We start from the raw sequence: 19,446 nt of genomic DNA on the forward strand, positions 1-19,446 counted from the left end.
TTCAACCCAGGGCCTGATCCTGGAGACCCCGGATGGAGTCCCACGTCGGGCTCCTTGCATGGAGCCTGCTTCTCTGCCTGTGTCTCTAGGTCTCTCATGAATAAATAAACAAAATTTAAAAAAAAAAAAAAAATCATGTTAACATGCAATGGGTTTGTAATTGTTTTTAAATGAATTGATAATTATTTTTTAAATTTCTCAGTCTTCAATTTTAATACAGTGAACATCTATATATGTTAACACACAATTTTTAAGAGTTTAAACTGTAATTTTTAAGAGTATAATAGGGTCCTGAGACCAAAATATTTGAGAACTGCTGTAATAATTTATCAAATATTTAAGGTAGATTTGGATAGCTTCACCAAACTTAAAAATAAAACACTCCACAGACCTAGAAGCAAGTCAATCAGGGGACTTGGTTTCCTAACTGTAAAATAAAGGGTTAAACTAGCTGACTCTCATAAGGTCCCTCAGAAAACCAGTAATCCTGTGCCTGGGTGGTTCAGTAGATTAAGCGACCAACTCTTGATTTTGGCTCAGGTCATGATCTCAGAGTCCTTAGATCCAGTCCTACCCCTGGCTCCATACTCAGTGGGTCTACTTGTCCCTCTGCTTCTCTTCCCTTACACACACGCACATGTGTGTTCTCTCTCTCAAATAAATAAAATCTTAAACACACACACACACACACACACACACACACACCAATAATCAGATCACAGTCAACTGTAGGCAGGAAACTTAAAATTTACTCGACTAAGCAAAGTGCAAGCACTCTCACTGCGTGATCAACAACTGGACACTGAATCATAATATTCTACAGCATTACAGACGTAAGTAGTTTGGGTCTTATTCAACTAGGAAGCAATTCTCAAAAATTTAAGTGAGAAGGATGTTTTACATTTATCATTAACAGAGCAATGACATCATCACACATCATATACTCTTTGGAAAATTCCACAGTACTAATAAGAGAATGAGAGTAAAAAGACAAGTTAACAACTGAGTTGTTTTTTTTTTTTTTAAGATTTTATTTATTTATTCACGAGAGAGAGAGAGAGGCAGAGACACAGGCAGAGGGAGAAGCAGGCTCCATGCAGGCAGCCCGACGTGGGACTCGATCCCAGGTCTCCAGGATCAGGCCCTGGGCTGAAGGTGGCACTAAACTGCTTAGCCACCCGGGCTGCCCAACATCTCAGCATTTTTTTTTTTTAAAGATTTATTTATTTATTCATGATAGATATAGAGAGAGGAAGAGAGAGGCAGAGACACAGGAGGAGGGAGAAGCAGTCTCCATGCCGGGAGCCCGACGCGGGACTCGATCCCGGGACTCCAGGATCGCGCCCTGGGCCAGAGGCAGGTGCCAAACCACTGAGCCACCTGGGGATCCCCACATCTCAGCTTTATATGGAAATAGTTTTACCACGGAAATTGTTTTGACCTTGCATACCCTTTAAAAGGTATTGACGCTCCCAAGGATCACAGACACACCAAACTGCTGAACTAAGTTAACACAATGATAAGTTACTTCTACTTTTAAGTTAAAGCCTTAAGTAGGTCCAGTAGTACATAGCTTAAAACACACAAAGAGCAATGGAAAAAATTAGATACAAGGAAAAGTTTATCAGTCAAAAAAAATTTTTTCTGCCACCTTGACAATAAACCACCTTTTTCTTTTATCCTCACTTTCATATAAGGCATGAATAGATCTGTGAGAGATCAATTTAACTCTTGTGAGAGAGCTGTGAGAGAAAATTTAACTCAATTTTGTGGATCACAGAATTTCCTAACATCTTACTGGACGTCCTTCCTTTTGCCTTGGAAATGAACGATGAATCATAACTTGTGGTAGAGTCTGGATATGCAGCAGTGCTAATAAGCACTTGTAGCATATGATCATTCTCCTGAGAAAAAGTTCTTAGAAGACAGAGAAAAGCATGTACCTATGTGACAAGACAAACACATATTATCATGTTATAAGCGAGCAGATCATGTGTAAACTGATGTTATAGATCTTTCAATATATTTCTACCCTTAACTTTATAAATGATGGTTAAGTTCCCAGGTAGGGTCCCTAGGAACACCCTACTTGAATCTATGACATTGTTGAAATCCAATGCGATTGTAATTGTGATATTCAAACAAACCAATTGAGGTTTACCACGGGGTAAAGGTGGCTAACTGAACACAGGCAACTACCTTTAATTCTCTCCTGAAATCTCATTAAAATAACCAGAGGAAGAGTGTGTGTGTATGTGTGTGTGTGTGTGTGTGTGTGTGTATAAGAAAGGTATACACTCCAAAAAAGAAAACCAAGTGCAGAAGTAGTACAACAAAATTGGGGAAACCTGGAAATAAAATACAAGTAGTTTCTTAGCAAATTCAAGAAAACAGAATCCTAAAACCAGGAATGGAGAAAGCCAAAACCAACCTGACTTACCACTTGCTTCTAAAAGAGCAGAAAAAGGAAAGCTAAAACATGGAAGACTGAGCAGACAATGCAGAATCCTGTCCTAATTTACAGAGCAGGATAACTGCCCCTCCCTAACACTGAAGACTTTCTTTGAAGAAGGTAAAAACATCTCCAGAGACATAAGGTTACTGGAAGGCTAGGGTATATAGTACTGGAAAGAGGGAACATTAAGTGAGTATGTGAATACCCCAGATCTCTTCCTCCCCTTCACTATTTAATCATAGGCAGTCAAGTCAGAGCTTCAACTTCAAGGCAAAAGATTAAATTTTCTCTACTAAACATAATCTTTCCAAGTAGAAAGAGCTAAATAACTTTTATCAGAGGTTCTCTAACACAAAAGCAAAGTCAGATCATCTGATAGTGGCAGTCAGTGTAAATAAGTCCCACTCATAAATTTAGAGCTTCCAATTGGTTTTTTGGTCTCCCACCCCTAGACAGGCATCAAAGAATTTTTAGATATCTGAAGTAATGCCCAAATATGAAAGATAAAAAGGAAGTATCTTCCTAAAGGAAACAAACAAACAAAAAAACAAACCAAAAAACCAAAAAAGGAACATTGGAGAAAAAAGGCACTATGTAAAGGAACATTCAAAAGAACTATTATCCTTAGATAAACCATTGCAACCCTGAAACAAAAACGGGACATTTTACTTTCTTAAAAAAGGGAGGAGAAATACTAAGAGAAAAGAAATGTTAGAAATTAAGAACATAAAAAAAAAAATTAAGAACATTAGAAGCAGATAAGAAAAATTCAGTAGGTTTGGAAGATAGAGTCTTAGTCCATTCAAGATTCTACAACAAAAAAATATCATAAGCTGGACAGCCTATAAACAACAAATGTTTATTTCTCACAGTTCTAGAAGCTGGTAAGTCCAAGATCAAGGCACCAGCGGATGTTTGGTGAGGGCCTACTCGCTAGATGGCCGTCTTTCTGCAATAACCTCAAATATCAGAAGGGACTGACTAATCCCATTCATGTGGGCTCCTCTCTCATGATCTAAGCACCTCCCAAAGGGTCAGTATACAAAAAAAAAAAAAAAAAACTCTCTGTAAGAATACAAAAAAACAAAACAAAACAAAACAAAAAAAAAGAGGAAATAGAGTACTTAAAGAAAGTTTCCTAGAACTGAAGAATCAGACAAGATGAGAGGACCTCAGAGTTGTCAACCAGACAAATCACTGTGAAAGGGATGTACACGGGGTCATACAGAAGATCTTAAAGGTTACCTATGAAAACTCAGTTATCAAAATGTCATCAAACTTAATAGCAACGTCAGAGCAAACACATCAATGGGTCACGCCCTCGAAATTCTCAAAGGTATCCAAACATGTTATTATCAATAAAGTGGGAGAATAAAGACATATTCAGACAACCAGAACCTCAAAAAATTGTATCTTCCATGCATTCTACTCAGGAGGTGACTAAAGACGTCTAATTTATATTAAAGTAAGAAACCCCGCTGCTAATGATCTCAGGATCACATGATGTACAAAGGCAAGAAGCCCAGATTGGAGCAATAAGAGGCTGGAGGAGAAATTTCTTCAAAGAGATGAAAACAATAGATGTCTGAGGTGTCTGAATGTCTTAAGGAGATTTAGACAAGTAGTAAAGAGTCTAAGGTAGAATTAATGACAACCACATAGATTTTTGGATTAAAAAGTTTTGTGTAAGAATTATACAGGAAAGAAAAAGAAAAACTTTACTCTTTAGCTCAGCTATGGATAATATTTGCATATCCGTAATGTAGTTATAACTATAGATAGAACTCCACAGGGTAGCCTGGGTGGCTCAGTGATTTAGCGCCACCTTCAGCCCAGGGCTTGATCCTGGGGACCCGGGATCGAATTCCGCGTCAGGCTCCCTGCATGGAGCCTGCTTCTCTCTCTGCATCTCTCATGAATAAATAAAATCTTAAAAAAAAAAAGAAGTCCACAGATAATGCCAAATCGTGAATGCAAGGAATCCAGAAGTAACAATAAAAGCATGCTATCTAGAATTATGGATATTAAAATAACCAGCTAAAAGAGGGAAGGCGTTGACTTCTGAGGACAACCTTTCTGTTAACCAAAAATTCCCAACAAAAAGGAGGCTACACAATACCTAATTAATGAGAAAACCTGTTAAGATGTATTCAACAATGCAGAAAAGACCTCAAAGTGCATCAAAGCTCCCATTCTCTTCCCACTGCTTATTCTATGTTAATGCTAGTTGTTAGAGGTGTTAGGACATCCAATATCCATATGTTCCCTTCCCCAAGAATCCAGGGTCAGAAAGATTAAATGATAGTCGAATATTATTGAAAGTAACCTAAATAGAGTGAACTACACAGCACTGTTGGCATTTTGTGCAAAACAATTACTTCTTTGTGGGGGCTATCCAGTGCAGTATCCTTGGTGTGTATCCACTAGACACCAGCAGCCGCCCGCCTCCTACTGTGACGACCAAAAATGTTGCAAGACATTGGCAAATGTTCCTTAAGAAGCAAAATCAACCCTGGCAGATAATCGCTGATCTAAAGTGACCCACAATTACTAGTACAGCCCACCCCACCCATGCCCCACCACTGAAAACATTGAGAAGATGTAACAAGGAAAACATAAATTTCCAAAATCAGAATCACTTAAAATTTTCTTTACAGATCTTTGCCCAATATACTTACTTAGATTTGCCCAGATCTTTCACCAAGCCATTTCCATCTTTTTCTTCTTGAATAAAGTAATACAAACAGCAAATTCCTAGAACAAGGACTCTCAGATTGGGGTTTATAAATTCAGCAGAGGAGTCCATGAAAGTTTTATCAAGAATCTATGTTTTGTTTAAGATAATTGTTAAATGCCATGTAATCAGTTTGGTGATAATTTGTTAAGAAGATTACAGATTACCAAATGGATACTAACATTATAATCAAGTATTGCTATAATTTCAGTTCCCAATCTTGTGTTCGTAATTACATTGGTTTCAGGCAATCACCCAAAATGATAGCATTTAATGTAATCCAGTGGTTCTCAAACCTCTGAAGTACAATATCCAGATACTCTAATATGAAGAAACATGGCCTTAAAATATTTTTTTTTTTTTTTAAGATTTTATTTATCTGAGGAACCCTGGGTGGCTCAGCTGTTTAGCGCCGCCTTCAGTCCAGGGCCTGATCCTGGAGACCAAGGATTGAGTCCCACATCGGGAACCCTGCATGGAGCCTGCTTCTCCCTCTGCCTGTGTTCTCTGCCTCTTTCTCTGTGTCTCTCATAAATAAATAAATAAATAAATAAATAAATAAATAAATAAATAAATAAATATCTAAAAATATATATATATATATTTTATTTGAGAGAAAAAGCGCCTGCACGAGAGTGGGCACGTGCAGCAGAAGAGGCAGAGGGAGAGTGAGAAGCAGACTCCTCGCTAAGCAGGGAGCCCAATGCTGGGCTTCATTCCAGGACCCTGGGATCATAACCTGAGCCAAAGGAGACGCTAACCAATTGAGACACCCAGGCACCTTTCATTCACTCTTTAAACAAATATATCTTAGGATCTACAAACATTCTAAATGAGAGAAGACAACACAAAAAGGAAAAGGAACAAGAAACTTAAGAATCCTAGGTTTTAAAAGAGGAAGAGAAATCAATAAAAGTTTTCCAAAAGTACTGGGCAAGAGTGGGACAAACTGGATAAGTGATGGGGCCTTAAAACATGGGGTGAGAAAGACAGAGGAGGAATGAGTAAAACCATCAAAGAGAGAAGGATATGAAATGACAGGATAGGCCCATTTCATTCTAGACTAAAGCTCAAAAAGAATGGAAGTAATGACAGCCAACCTTGGATTACCTCTGAGTTCTAGATACCTGACAGTGTCATCAATCTAGGATAAACAGTGTGGAAGAAAAGAATCTGATAGGTAGAAGAATGAGCAATATATATTTTATGATCATTTAAGTTGTAGGTTTGTACTTCAGAAAGCACCTAATTTTAGACAACCAAATGAAATATGAAGATCAAAGACTTTTTATAGGAGGCAATGAGATGGTTTGAATTAGGCAGTTTCCTAGAGAAGCAAAGCTCAGAAGTGTTAGATAAATGACATGTTACATACCAGGCACAGTAACAGTAATAGCACCATATATTCAAAATAATTTAAGGGGGGAAAAAAAGCCCTCCTACCCCCCAAAAAAGGCCAAGGGCCTCAATGTTGAAAATAGGAAATGTGGAGGGAATGTGTGCCATCTGCCTAACAGGAAATAAAAGAAGTGATGAAATTAGAATTTGGTCCAGAAGACTTCAAAGAGTCACTAAAAGAACAGATAGAAATGTACATGAAAAACACTGTCATCACTACGCAGATTGCTTTCTCGGTACCAAAATAAATAATCCCCAAGGTCTAGTCAAATACCATCGCACTGTTACTGAAGAGGAAAGACCACTGCAACAGTTACAGGGTATAATATTTGTTTTAAATTTAGCCCTCAGAAAGCTGCTGGAGTCTAAGCTAAATTAATGCTATGAATCTGATTTCAAGAAAACAAATTATTAATAATATAGGCTCAAGAGCTCCCAAAAGACTTTAGTCCTAAATCTATATGTAAAGGAAGATCACTTCTACATCAACTTTTTCATTTCAAATATACCTCACATCTGTGCCACTTCAGACCAAGCAAGAGCTAATTATTGAAAAGTTAACAGGATGGTTTGAGGTTGGCAACAAAATGACATGCTCCCCCTCCTCAATCCCCACTGAGACAGGAATAAAACCATATTGCCTATTTAAGGTTCTGCTCATGAGGAAGCAAAATTACTCACTCTCCCTCAAATATCCAACTCTCATGAACTCTGGTGAGAGTAACAGTTCATCTGAGTCTAGAATAATTCCCTCACATTCACTTACAGAAACTCCACCACTCCTCTAAGGCCCAACTCAAGCCATATGAACTTCATAAAGCCTTTTCCATTTAGGTTCAGAACAACAACCCTCTAATATAGATCACTTAAAAATCAGTGCAGGATGACGGGCATAATCCATCAACAGTTTAAGATCTCTGGGCACAAAAATTACACTGTAACTTACACTTCTTTCTCTCTCCCTTGGATAGATGGATATGGGCAATCCCCCAATTTCCAGTCTAATATTTTTTCCACAATTTCACTTTTGCTTTCTTTAAATGGACACGTTTCATAACAAAGAGTCAGTGCACGTGTTATCATTTTGCTTATGCCCAGCTGACTCCCTTACCACCTGCAGCTACTCCGAGTCTCTACTCCTCCTTCTAAGGGCACTATTCTAAACACTCCATCTCATCAACAACGAAGACTTAACCTTCAGTTTAGTAAAAACAGAGAAGCCATCGGGGTGTGTATCCCTCTACCATTCCTCCCCACTCGTTTAGAAATCTACCTGTTTCTTCACCAATCCTAACCTCAGTTCCTCCTGTCTCAGTAATTCCTCATTCTGGTCCCCTAAGTTAATTTCTCTACCATGTTCTTTATCCCATCCTCTCTTCAAATTCAATCTCTCACTCTACCATTTTTTTTTTCCAAAAAAATTTTATTTATTTATTTGAGAGCATGAGCAAGAGAGCACAGTGGGGAGGGAGGCACATGGGGAGGGCAGAGGGAAAGGAAGAGGTAGGTTCCTGAAGTGGGGCTTGATCACAGGAACTGAGCAGGAGGCAGCTGCTTAAACAACTGAGCCCCCCAGGCACCCCTCCCACTCTACCATTTGTCTCTTTCCTGTCTCTCCCTAAGACCCATTCTCCTCAGACAACAAATATGCTCACTTCTCTAATCATTTATGCCTTTGCATTTGTTAAACCATTACTATGTTCCAGGCAATGTTCTCTGTGTTAGGCTTACAGACAAGATGTCTGCACTCACAGAGCTTTATGTTCCAGTGGGTAGGGCTGACAGTAAACAAGAAATAACTGAAAGGACAGCTTCTGATAGTATATAAGTATTATAATAAAAAATAAATAAAACAGAGTGATTCAGGTGAGGTAGAGTCGGACAGAAGAGAACAGGGCTAAATCTACTAAATCTACTTAGATTAATTGTTTGGAGACATCCTCCCTGGGGAGCTAGCATTTAACTGGCCAGGAAGGAGCCAGCTATGTGAAGGTAAAGACCTGGAGGCAAAGCAGTTTAAGATACAGAAAAAGAAATATGCAGAGGCCCAAGGGGAAAATGCCCTGGTGAGCTTAATGGCATAGAAAGGACATTGTGACTAACATAATGAGCCTAGTTGGGCAGTGGTACAGAAATGAAGTCAGTGGTAGACAGGCATCAGACCACACAGGCCACGGGGATGGAATATGGATTTTATTCTATATTGAACAGGAAGCCACTACAGGCTCTTAGACAGGAAATAATGTGATCTGATTATTTACAAATCTCAAACATATAATAGTCCACCATCTTTAGGTCAAGACAATTCATGTTTGCACAGTCTGAAATTATTGCCATGTACTCTCTCATCTGTTAAGGCTAGAAAAACTGAAGCAACTGCTTCAACATCTGTATTTCATGCACTATCAAATACTGGCTTTAAATGAAAGTTAAAATTATTAAGAGGGTAAGGAATGAATAAGTGTGGTTAACAAACTTGATAAACCACACTTACCTGTTGCTTACGTTTGAGTCTACAAATCACAAGATTTTATTTTACCTTTTCCCAGGTTGTTAATTTCTAACCCAAGAATTCAAACTCACCTCGACAAGCTTCTTCAAAATCTTGGGTTATGTCCACCCAGCTTGTATTGCTTTTTTCCATCTTTTCTGGTATACTGAGCTCCCATCCTGAATCATCATCTTCTACAGAAGCTTTCATGACCATAATGCCTATAAAATTAACACTGGTGTAAAAGAGATTGTGGCTTTCAGGGCAAGACTATTTGCAAGCCATGTGTGTTCACTCAAGTCCTGGATGGAAGTCTTACTAAACTGCCAGACTTCATCGGAGTTTGATAGTGGCAACTGGGAAATAAAAAAAATAAAAATAAAAAATAAAAAAACCTTAACGCAATTAAACCTTACGTTAAAAGCACTGCTGCTTATTTACTAATAGCCGAGCACCTACAAGGGCTTTTAAGAGCTTGCCTTCCCACCATCCAAGGAAAAAAATCAGAAGCCACCCCCCCACCACTGGCCCAAGCAGGATGAACTCCAGAGCTTTCAACTTTGCACACCGGACACAAATGAGTAAGGCACTCTTCAGAGCCGCCTCTCGCAGCCCGGGGGCCCACGAGGCAACTATTGAGTCAGGGTGGTCCCTCACGTGCCCCGGCAGGACCCCGCACAGCCTCGCACGGCGGGCACCGAGGGCGGGAGCGCCCCGCAGGGCACCTACTCGCCCGGCCCAGAGCGGCTGCGCACCTGAGGCGGGACCCGCCCCACGACCACCTTCCCCGGGTCAGCCCGGCCGGGCCCGGCGCCGGCCCCGGCCCCACAGGGCGCGGAAGCAAGGACAGAGCTGTCGTCGCGCGGGAGGGCGGGCACGCCCGGTGCCGGGTCGTCGCCCGGGCAACACCGGGCAAGGCCGGGGCCTCGGCGGGCGGCGGGCAGCGGACACCGGAGAGCCTGCAGCTCCTACCTGAAGCGCGGCGGGAGGCCGGGGCCGCAGGGTGACCTGGCGTCCCCAGGGTCCGCCACACGCGCGGGGGGCTGCGGCTCTAGGACGCAGGAGGAAGGGAGAGTCAATGGCTCTGCACCGGCAGTCCCTACCTACTTCTCCCGTGGCCACCCGCGCCGCCACGCACCGTCCAGACCGCGGAAATAACGACGCCGCCTCAGCCGCCTCAGCCGCCTCAGCCGCCGCCGCCGCCGCCCCCTCCCCTCTCAGCCCAGCCCGGCCGCCCCGTGCGCGCATGCGTACGCCCGGTGCGCGCGACCCGCCCCCTCTCCCTCACTCCTGGGGACTTCGCGCGCCCCGGCCACACCCCCTCCCTCACCATTGCCACCGATGGCTGCCGTCTTCTCTTCTCGCGGGATTAGAGCCAATCGCGAGACCGGAAGCTACCTTCCTTCCCCTGCCTCAAGCCGACTCCCGGGTGGTGGGCGGGTCCCGGGGAGGGGTGGAGCTTGGGGGGGTCTGAGCCCCGCCCCTCCCCGCGCGGCTCTCTGGGAAATTATTAGAAAGGTGACGGTAAGGCGGAAAAGACCCGGGAAAGTCCTTGTAGACCTTGGCAGTTGTGTCCGTGCAAGAAAAGCCTGAGTGTGAGTTTCACCGAGCTAGTGCGGCCTGACACAGGATTCAGGCGTCCTAGAGAGCCTGGAGGATTCTTGAGGGAAAATAGAAACAAAATATATGCAGTCAACCAAGCCATTTTCTTTCAGACTTGTAAACGTTTTAAGTTTTTCTTAAAATGTATTCATGATCCATTTTAGAGTGGTATTATGTAAGTAGAATGGCAGGAATAAGAAAACACCTTTACTACTACATTTCCATTGAAATGGCCAAAATTTAAAAGACGACACCAAATGTTGACAAGGACTTAGAGCAACTGGACCTCTCATCTGTTGCTGGTAAGAATGTAAAATAGTGCAGTCACTTTGATTGAGTTTGTATTTTACCAGAAAATCGATCATACACTATCACTTGATCTAGCAATTTCACTCCCAGGTATTTTCTTAGAAATATGAAAATGTTTCTTTTTTTTTAAGATTTTATTTATTCATCAGAGACGTACACAGAGAGAGAAGCAGAGGCACGGGCAGAGGGAGAAGCAGGCTCCATGCAGGGAGCCCGACGTGGGACTTGATCCCCGGTCTCCAGGATCACACCCCGGGGCTGAAGGCAGGCACTAACCGCTGCACCACTGGGACTGTCCTATGAAAACGTTTCTGAAGTCGGAATGAGTTAGGGGCAGATGAAGCTAGGCAGGGAAAAATAAGGGAAAGGCCCAAAGTCAGGCTCCTACCCATCCCAAGGAAATAGATTAAGACAGTAAAAATAGAAAAAAAAAAAAAAATCAGGCTCCCTAGATCTAAAATGTAGGGAGTCTCTCCCTTTGATGGTTACCAAGCAATCACAGAAACTCACCAGACCCAAAAACAGCCATATGACATTCACTCAAGAAAGCATGAAGAAACCCAAAGCCATAGGCTCCCTGGTTAGGTTCTCAGTAAAAAAAACAGCCAAAAAACCCTTCAGTGGCAACCTTGTTGGATCCCTTCTCACTTCTGAGAGCTTTGTCTGTATCTTTGCTTAATAAACTTCTATCACTTTACTCACACTCCGTTGTCAGCAAGATTCATTCTTTGACCCCATGAGACAAGAACCTCGCTCTCCCATATCATTTCCACTTGTACATTACTTTTCATAGCTTCATTTTTAGTAATCCAAAACAGGAAACAACCTAAATATTCATCAGCTGGTGAATGGATAAACAATCTGTGGCTTTTCTGTACAATGTAATAATAATTACCAAAACACGGGTGTGAACTACTTGACATGCAAAAACATGAATCTGAAAAAACATTATGTTGAGCAAATGAAATCAAGAGTATAAGCAAATGACTATGTTTCCATTTATATGAAACTCTAAAAAAGAAAAATGTGGGGCACCTGGATGGCTCAGTGGATGAGCATCTGCCTTTGGCTCAGGTCATGATCCCGGGGTCCTAGGATCAAATCCCACATCAGGCTCCCTGCAGGGAGCCTGCTTCTCCCTCTGCTGCCTGTGTCTCTGCCTCTCTCTGTGTCTCTCATGAGTAAAAGAAATAAAATCTTATTAAAAAATGTTCTGGGGATCCCTGGGTGGCGCAGCGGTTTGGCGCCTGCCTTTGACCCAGGGCACGATCCTGGAGACCCGGGATCGAATCCCACATCGGGCTCCCGGTGCATGGAGCCTGCTTCTCCCTCTGCCTGTGTCTCTGCCTCTCTCTCTCTCTCTCTGTGACTATCATAAATAAATAAAAATTTTTTAAAAAAAATAAAAATAAAAAAAAAATAAAAAATAAAAAATGTTCTGGATCTTGATTATGGTAGTAATTAGATGAGTGCATACATTTCTAAAAATTCATTCACTTATGATGTGTCCATTTTACTGCCTGCAATTTAAACCTAAATATAGTTGCTTATTTATTTGAGAGACAGTGAACACACAAGAGAAAGAGCATGAGAAGAGGGGCAGAGGGAGAAGGACAAGTGGATTCCCCTTTGAGCAAGGAGCCTGGGGAGTGGGACTTGATCCCAGGACCTCAGGATCATGACCCGAGCTGAAGGCAGATGCTTAACCTACTGAGTCATCCAGGCACCCCTAGAATTGCTTTTTAAAAAGCAAAAAATACATCTGTATGTCTCTTACAGAATAATAGGTTTTATAAAAGCAGGAGCTTTGCCAATTTTGATCACAGCTACCTCACTCAGGGTGGTGGTTGGAGTATAGTAGGTGCTCACTAAGTGCACTGAGGATGAAAATGTAGGGAAGAATTACAATAAAGCAATTCTATATTGTTTCTCCAAAATTATTTGATGAACTTTTGCAGAAGCCATTAGAAATCTAGAAAAGGATGAACTGACTGCATCTGAGTTATTCAGTATTGTATGTAGATTGTAACAAAAACTGATACAGCAAGAAAACAAAAACAACAAAAACCCCCAAATTTTTGGAAATAAGATTACTTCAGAACTCAAAAAACAAAAACACCAGCCAAGTGAAACAGAGTTTTCTTAATTTCTTTACTAAAATTGTAATTTTTCTGAAATTCAAGTTTATTTTTACAAGTTCTAATTACCTCTCCACTTTGAAACCATATTTCTTGAGAAAGAGAGGTTAAATCTATGACATCTCCTATGCTTCATAGTGTTAAAAAATGATTGGTGTTTTAGATATTAGGCTACATGATGAATAAATTAATGCAAAGGACCTGACGGACAAATAGTTGTTCTACATAAACATGCCTACAGATAGGGAGGAGGTGGGCATTTTGACCAGCTGGAGAAGAATCTTATGAGTCTAAATTTTGACTCATAAAATCCTAAGTATTCTATGCCTAAACACTAATGTTAAGAGGAAATTTAGCTTGATGTCATCATTTGGCACTGATACCAGGAATCGGTGGAGCATCGGTTTGATAAAAGCAGAGCTACTGAAGTGAACTTTAAGTCTGACTATATTCAGTTTTACCACAACGTAAGAGAAATTGAAAGCCTGTGGACAGTTCAGAAAAATGCTTTCAAAAAAGGAAATAGAGTAAAAATATACTACTGTGCCACAAGACAAAAAGAAGCATGGAGCTGTTTAATTAAGTATAGATAATATCAGTTTATAATATATATTATATTATAATATATATATAATATCAGTTCTACTATATTTTATTACCCTTTTTAAAAGTCTTACATTTATGCCTCTTCAGAATACACAGTAGAATAGCCAAGATACGAAAGCAACTCAAGTATCCATCTACAGATGAATGGATAAAGATGTGACACACACGCACACATACATATACACAAAGGAATATTACTCAGCCATAAAAAATGAGAGCTTGACATTTGTGACAACATGGATGGACCCAGAGGATGTTATAGTAAGGGAAATAAGTCAGACAGAGAAAGACAAATACCATATGATTTCACTTACATGTGTAATCTAAAAACAAAACAAACCAATAAACCAACAAAAAGCAGAAACAGACACATAAATACAAAGAACAAACTGACAATTACCAGAGGGGAGAGAGCTGGGGGATGGGCAAAATGAGTAAAGGGAAGTGGGAGACACAGGCTTATAGTTATGGAGTGAGTAAGTCATGGGAATAAAAGGTATAGCACAAGGAACACAATCAATAGTATTGGAATAGCATTATATGGTGACAGGTAGTAGCTACACTTGTGGTGAGCATAGCATAATATATAGGCTTGTCAAATCATTGCGCTGTACACCTGAAATTAACATAACATTAGGTCTCAACTATAGTTCAATTAAAAAAAGGAAAAAATAAGAATACAGAGTAATCTAATAAGAAGTTTTGTTTTTTTTTTAATTTTTATTTATTTATGATAGTCACACACAGAGAGAGAGAGAGAGAGAGAGAGAGAGGCAGAGACATAGGCAGAGGGAGAAGCAGGCTCCATGCACCGAGAGCCCGACATGGGACTCGATCCCGGGTCTCCAGGATCGTGCCCTGGGCCAAAGGCAGGCGCCAAACCTCTGCACCACCCAGGGATCCCAGAAGTTTTTTTTTTTTTTTTAAGTTAAACTTTAGGGCCTCGGTTTGGCACTGCCTGCAGCCTGGGGTGTGATCCTGGAGACCCGGGATCCAGTCCCACATCAGGCTCCCTGCATGGAGCCTGCCTCTCCCTCTGCCTCTCTCTCTCTCTCTCTCTCTCTCTCTCTCTCTCTCTGTGTCTATGAGTAAATAAATAAAATCTTTTAAAAAAAAGTTAAACTTTAGTATTAGGAGATAATGTATAATTATCCTCTGTATAATGTTTATAATGTATAAATATTATAAATATATTTTTCTCACATAGTTTTTGTATTAATCACTACTAATTGCCACTTTTAACTAGTTCTATAGTTTTGTTTAAATAATAGCACTTAAGTAACAGAAAATTAGGGGTACCTGGGTGGCTCAGTCAGGTAAGCATCTGCCTAGAGCTCAGGTCATGATCCCAGGGTCCTGGGATGGAGTCCCATATTGGGATCCCTATCCCTGTCCCTCTCACTTCGTGTGTGCACATGTGCTCTCTCTCTGTCAAATAAATAAAAATAAAATATTTTTTCAGAAAGACTTTTAAAAAGTAACAGAAAATTAATACAGAACAGTTTCAAATAAACATCCACTTCTCATAATTTCATGTTAAAGTGGTAACACATGTCTGTTTATCGCTTTTTTCCTAATATGGCTGTGTCCTGGATTGATAGTCTAAAAAGATAGTCCTCCTACCTCACTAAGTGAATATACCATAATTTATTCAACCAGTTCTCTATTGATGGACATTTAGGTTGTTTCCAAGGTTTTGCCATTATAAATAGTGCTACCATGAATAGCTCAGTGCCTATGCCTTTTCACAATTTTGCCTGTGTATCTTAGGGCTAAATTCCTATAAATAGAATTTGGGGTCTAAGTATGCATACATACGTAATTTTCACATTGCCAGATACCCCTCTACTCAGTGTGTTCCTTTTTTTGTTTATTTATTCCTTTTTTTATTGTCCACCAGCAGCATGTAAGAGTGCTCACGTTCCCATAGCCTCATCAATATAGTATGTGGTCAAAGTTTTAGAATTTTGCCAGACTGCTAAGTGATAAAAATGGCATCTCAGTGTAATTTTAATTTGCATTCTCTTATCACGAGTGAGGTAGAATATCTTTTTATCTTTTTAAGTGAATTCTACATCTTTTTCTGTGATCTGTCTGCTTTTACCTCTAACATATTTTTCTGTAGGATTACTGGTTATTTTCTTTTCTGCTTTTAAGAAGCTATGTTAACTCTCTATGATTTAAGTTGTAATTTTTTAAGCCAGGGCTTCATTTGTCTTTTGCTACTTTGTTTTTGGTTGTTTAAACTCGCTACAGGAAAATATTTTTTGGTGAAATTTATCAACAAAGATGTCACTTAGTACCATGGGTTATTATTGAGATCTCATAAGAAGACAGTGTCAAGAGGGAAGTAAACTCAACATTGAGTCCTGAGGAAGCCAAACATTTCAAGATCAAATGGAAGAAGAGCACCTAGTGAAATGCTCTGAAAATAAAGATCAAAGCTAGAGAAAAGCTGAGAGTGGTTCACTGAATCTGAGAGAGATGTCAACTCTCAATTATCCTTTTAATAACACACATATAATGTAATTTATAATATCATTTTCTTTGTAAAGAAAATCTTCCACAATTCCTTTTTATTATTGATTTTCAAACAGTTCCTTCACACTTTATCAGGTGATTTTTTTTTTACTTAAAAAATATTGACCAAAAAAATTAACTAAAACTGTAAATTTCTTACATTCGCTTAATGAGTTGTCTAATCCATAGATACTGAAACTCTTAAACTCCTATCAAAAAGGAAATGAGCAAAGCAAACACCAATCAATTGCAGTCAAAATATGAAATTAATGAATTGGGAAAGAAATTCAAAGAATCAAGAAATACTGAAAAAAAGAACCCTTATGAATTAGATAAACAGGTCTTAATTGAAATACATTGTAAAGAATTTGAAATTACTGAGCAAACTTGAACACTGACTGGATACTTGATATCCAGAAATTAGTATTTTTTTAGGATAGTGACATTGTAATAATCTTTAAAAAAAATTTTTAAAAGATATCCATACTGAACTATAAAATATAGCAAAAGATAAGCGAAAAGGTATAATGCTTACTATTTGTTTGAAAATCATCCAGTGGGTTCGGGATAAATGGATAGAGAGAATAATACACATTGATAATTGCAGAAGATGGCGATAGATATGAGTTCATTGTATTATTCTATTTTTGTATAGTTAATGTTTTCACAATAAAGTTTTCCTTTAATAAAGAAATTAAGAGCCAACTGTTCATCCCTAATGGCTTTCTTTAGCTCATCAAAGAAGAAAATGATCTTTACTGTGCTGTATTACCATAGTCCCAGTGTGTAGGAGTGCTAACAATACTGACTCCATCTTTGGCCCTCTCTCTTGTTCATGTTCCCTTCTCTTGGGGCTACATACCAGGCCCCTGGGAGATAAACATACATACCTTAGTAATGCCTCCTAAAGCGAGGAAAGGGGAGAGGCTTGCTTTGGCTTCCCAGGACTCTGTTAGAGACAACCGAGTCTTTCCCCTTCCTGATGCAGCCAGATGGTGCCGCTGGATCTGATTGAAAGTTAGCTGTCAGGTAGGTACTTCTGAACACTTTGATCTCACTCCAATGCCCTTCTGTGTGTCTTCTCCCTCTATAAAATCTGTGGACTCAGGTCTGGACTTTTTGGAGAACAATTCTGCAGCTGCCATGGATCATCCTCCGCCCCATACCCCCTCTTAGTAAGTTACCCTGGGTAGAATTTGTGTACACTGAATGGAGTCGCCTGCTTCATTTTCCAGTCTCAAAGCAACTCTCAGTTTGGGGAATACTTTACTCCTCCTCCCCCACCTTGTAACACCCTGCCATTTAAATTACATGAAACACTGCAACAAGTCGGTTGCTACAAAATAAAACATGTTTATGTGGAAACCACAAAGTAAAATTGGGACATTTAAAATTATCTTCCCCTCAATGTTACATGAAACAGTTACTGTTCAGTGACCTAAATTTTTTTAAATGTCTGTTAAAATATTCGTAAAATAACCAGTAGGTTTATTTCTTATTATAAAACTAATAGAAAATCACCCATAATCCCAGGCCAAGAGATGGCCTTTTATCGTACTGTTTCTTCATTTTGCCCATGCATATATTTTGTCTTATTTTGTGTATTGAAAGTGAGTTCTCACTGTACCTTTTTTTTTAACTTCAAGATGGATTGTGAATGTCTTTCACTTTAATGAAAATTATTACAGAACACTCAGACATACAAGTATTTTTCCACTCACGAGTCTTTTAAATCTCAATTCATATCTGTGGTTATTTCTCCTTTGTGATTTCTGACCTTGTTGTTGATTTTTTTCCCTCATCATGCTTTTAAGAAGTTTAACTCATACAATTTTTTCCATGTGCTTTTTTTTTCCAAGACCACTTTTTTTTTTTAAGTTGACCTTTTTGTATGTTTTCTAATTAATTTCTTTTTTTTATTTTTTTATTTTTTTTTTAATTTTTATTTATTTATGATAGTCACAGAGAGAGAGAGAGGCACAGAGACACAGGCAGAGGGAGAAGCAGGCTCCATGCACGGGGAGCCCGACGTGGGATTCGATCCCGGGTCTCCAGGATCGCGCCCTGGGCCAAAGGCAGGCGCCAAACCGCTGCGCCACCCAGGGATCCCTCTAATTAATTTCTTATTTCATTCTTATTAATGCCTTCTCAGCCTCTTTTGGTAGTCCTTTCCTAATTTTGTATTTGATTAGTTTCCATTGTTTGTATTTAATAATGAGGACATTTGAGATGATACAATTTCCTCCTCTGGGTTTTATCACATATTCCTATTTCTGTAGATTTCTCAATTCCATCTCTTTTAAATTCCCCCTTGATCCAACTTCATTCCAGAGTGTTTAAATTTTCGAGGTGTCACCAATGTATTATGTATTTAACTTTACTGGCTAATAATCAGATAGTATCCCAAAGGACTGAAATTTCAGGATGATGTACTAAGGCATAAATCTATCTAATTCTCATATATTTTTCCAGGCATTAAGTGGACCCTTTGAAGTAAAAATACACATTTTTCATCTCTAGGGAATTTTCTTAAAATTGTGTTTTATTATATCCTGCCCTTTTCCCTCTGTCCTCAACTTCTAGAAATATTCTTCAGATGTCAGATTTCTTGCACTCATTAATTTTTTAAGAGAATTCTATATTCATAAAGGGATGAGAAAAATTTTAAATTTGTTTTTGCTTTATTTACAGTTTTCAGCTTTATCTCTCAAATTTTCTGTTAAGTTTTCATTTTTGCTATCACATTTTTTAAAAAGATTAGAGAGGGGGGTGAGGGGGAGGGGTAAAGGGAGAGAGAGAATCCTCAAGCAGACTCCCCGCTGAGCATAGACCCTGATGCAAGGCTTGATCCTACCACCCTGAGGTCATGACCTGAGCTGAAACCAAGAATCAGACACTTAATGGACTGAGCCACCCAAGTGACTATCATTCTTTGCTATCATTTTAATTTTCAAGGTCTCTTTTGTTTCTTATCATAACAGAATACTGTTTTCTATATATGTATTATTTTCTCATATCTCTGATAACATTAATGGTAATTGTCTTCTACCTGCATATATTATTTTTTCTAAGTTTTTTTTCCTAATTATTTCAGTCTGTCATTCATATCAGAGGTTTCTTCAATATGGTGATTCCTGGCTAGAGGTTCATTATTGAAGCACAGGATCTCAAAGAGCAGATCGAAGGCTCTACG

General features: G+C 39.5%; 1 protein-coding gene and 2 long non-coding RNA genes across 9 annotated transcripts in view; 1 reads left to right on the forward strand and 2 right to left on the reverse strand.

Moving 5' to 3' along the window:
• The window catches only part of NAA35 (N-alpha-acetyltransferase 35, NatC auxiliary subunit), a 108,038-nt gene extending 97,514 nt beyond the window's left edge, over positions 1 to 10,524 (reverse strand). For 2 of the 7 annotated variants that reach the window (XM_077904795.1, XM_077904806.1), the window contains exons 1-2: positions 10,182 to 10,339; positions 9,171 to 9,299 (exon numbers count right to left, since the gene is read on the reverse strand). In XM_077904795.1, coding sequence (XP_077760921.1) covers positions 9,171 to 9,299; positions 10,182 to 10,326 — 274 coding nt within the window. In that variant the 5' untranslated portion in view covers positions 10,327 to 10,339. Of the gene's footprint in view, positions 1 to 9,170; positions 9,300 to 9,833; positions 9,919 to 10,050; positions 10,340 to 10,408 lie in introns of those variants that run through there. The other 5 variants (XM_077904834.1, XM_077904814.1, XM_077904852.1 and 2 more) reach the window with 5 other exon arrangements.
• On the forward strand, positions 10,026 to 11,692 carry LOC144318064 (uncharacterized). The gene is made up of 2 exons (XR_013383922.1): positions 10,026 to 10,982; positions 11,121 to 11,692. It is a non-coding gene; the product is annotated as an uncharacterized LOC144318064 (long non-coding RNA).
• A 3,278-nt stretch (positions 11,693 to 14,970) lies between these two features.
• Positions 14,971 to 19,446, reverse strand: part of LOC144318086 (uncharacterized) — an 84,210-nt gene continuing 79,734 nt past the window's right edge. The window contains exon 7 of the long non-coding RNA XR_013383947.1: positions 14,971 to 15,161. This is a non-coding gene — a long non-coding RNA (uncharacterized LOC144318086). The remainder of the gene's footprint in view (positions 15,162 to 19,446) is intronic.

Source organism: Canis aureus, chromosome 1, assembly GCF_053574225.1.
Source record: "Canis aureus isolate CA01 chromosome 1, VMU_Caureus_v.1.0, whole genome shotgun sequence".
NCBI lineage: Eukaryota > Metazoa > Chordata > Mammalia > Carnivora > Canidae > Canis > Canis aureus.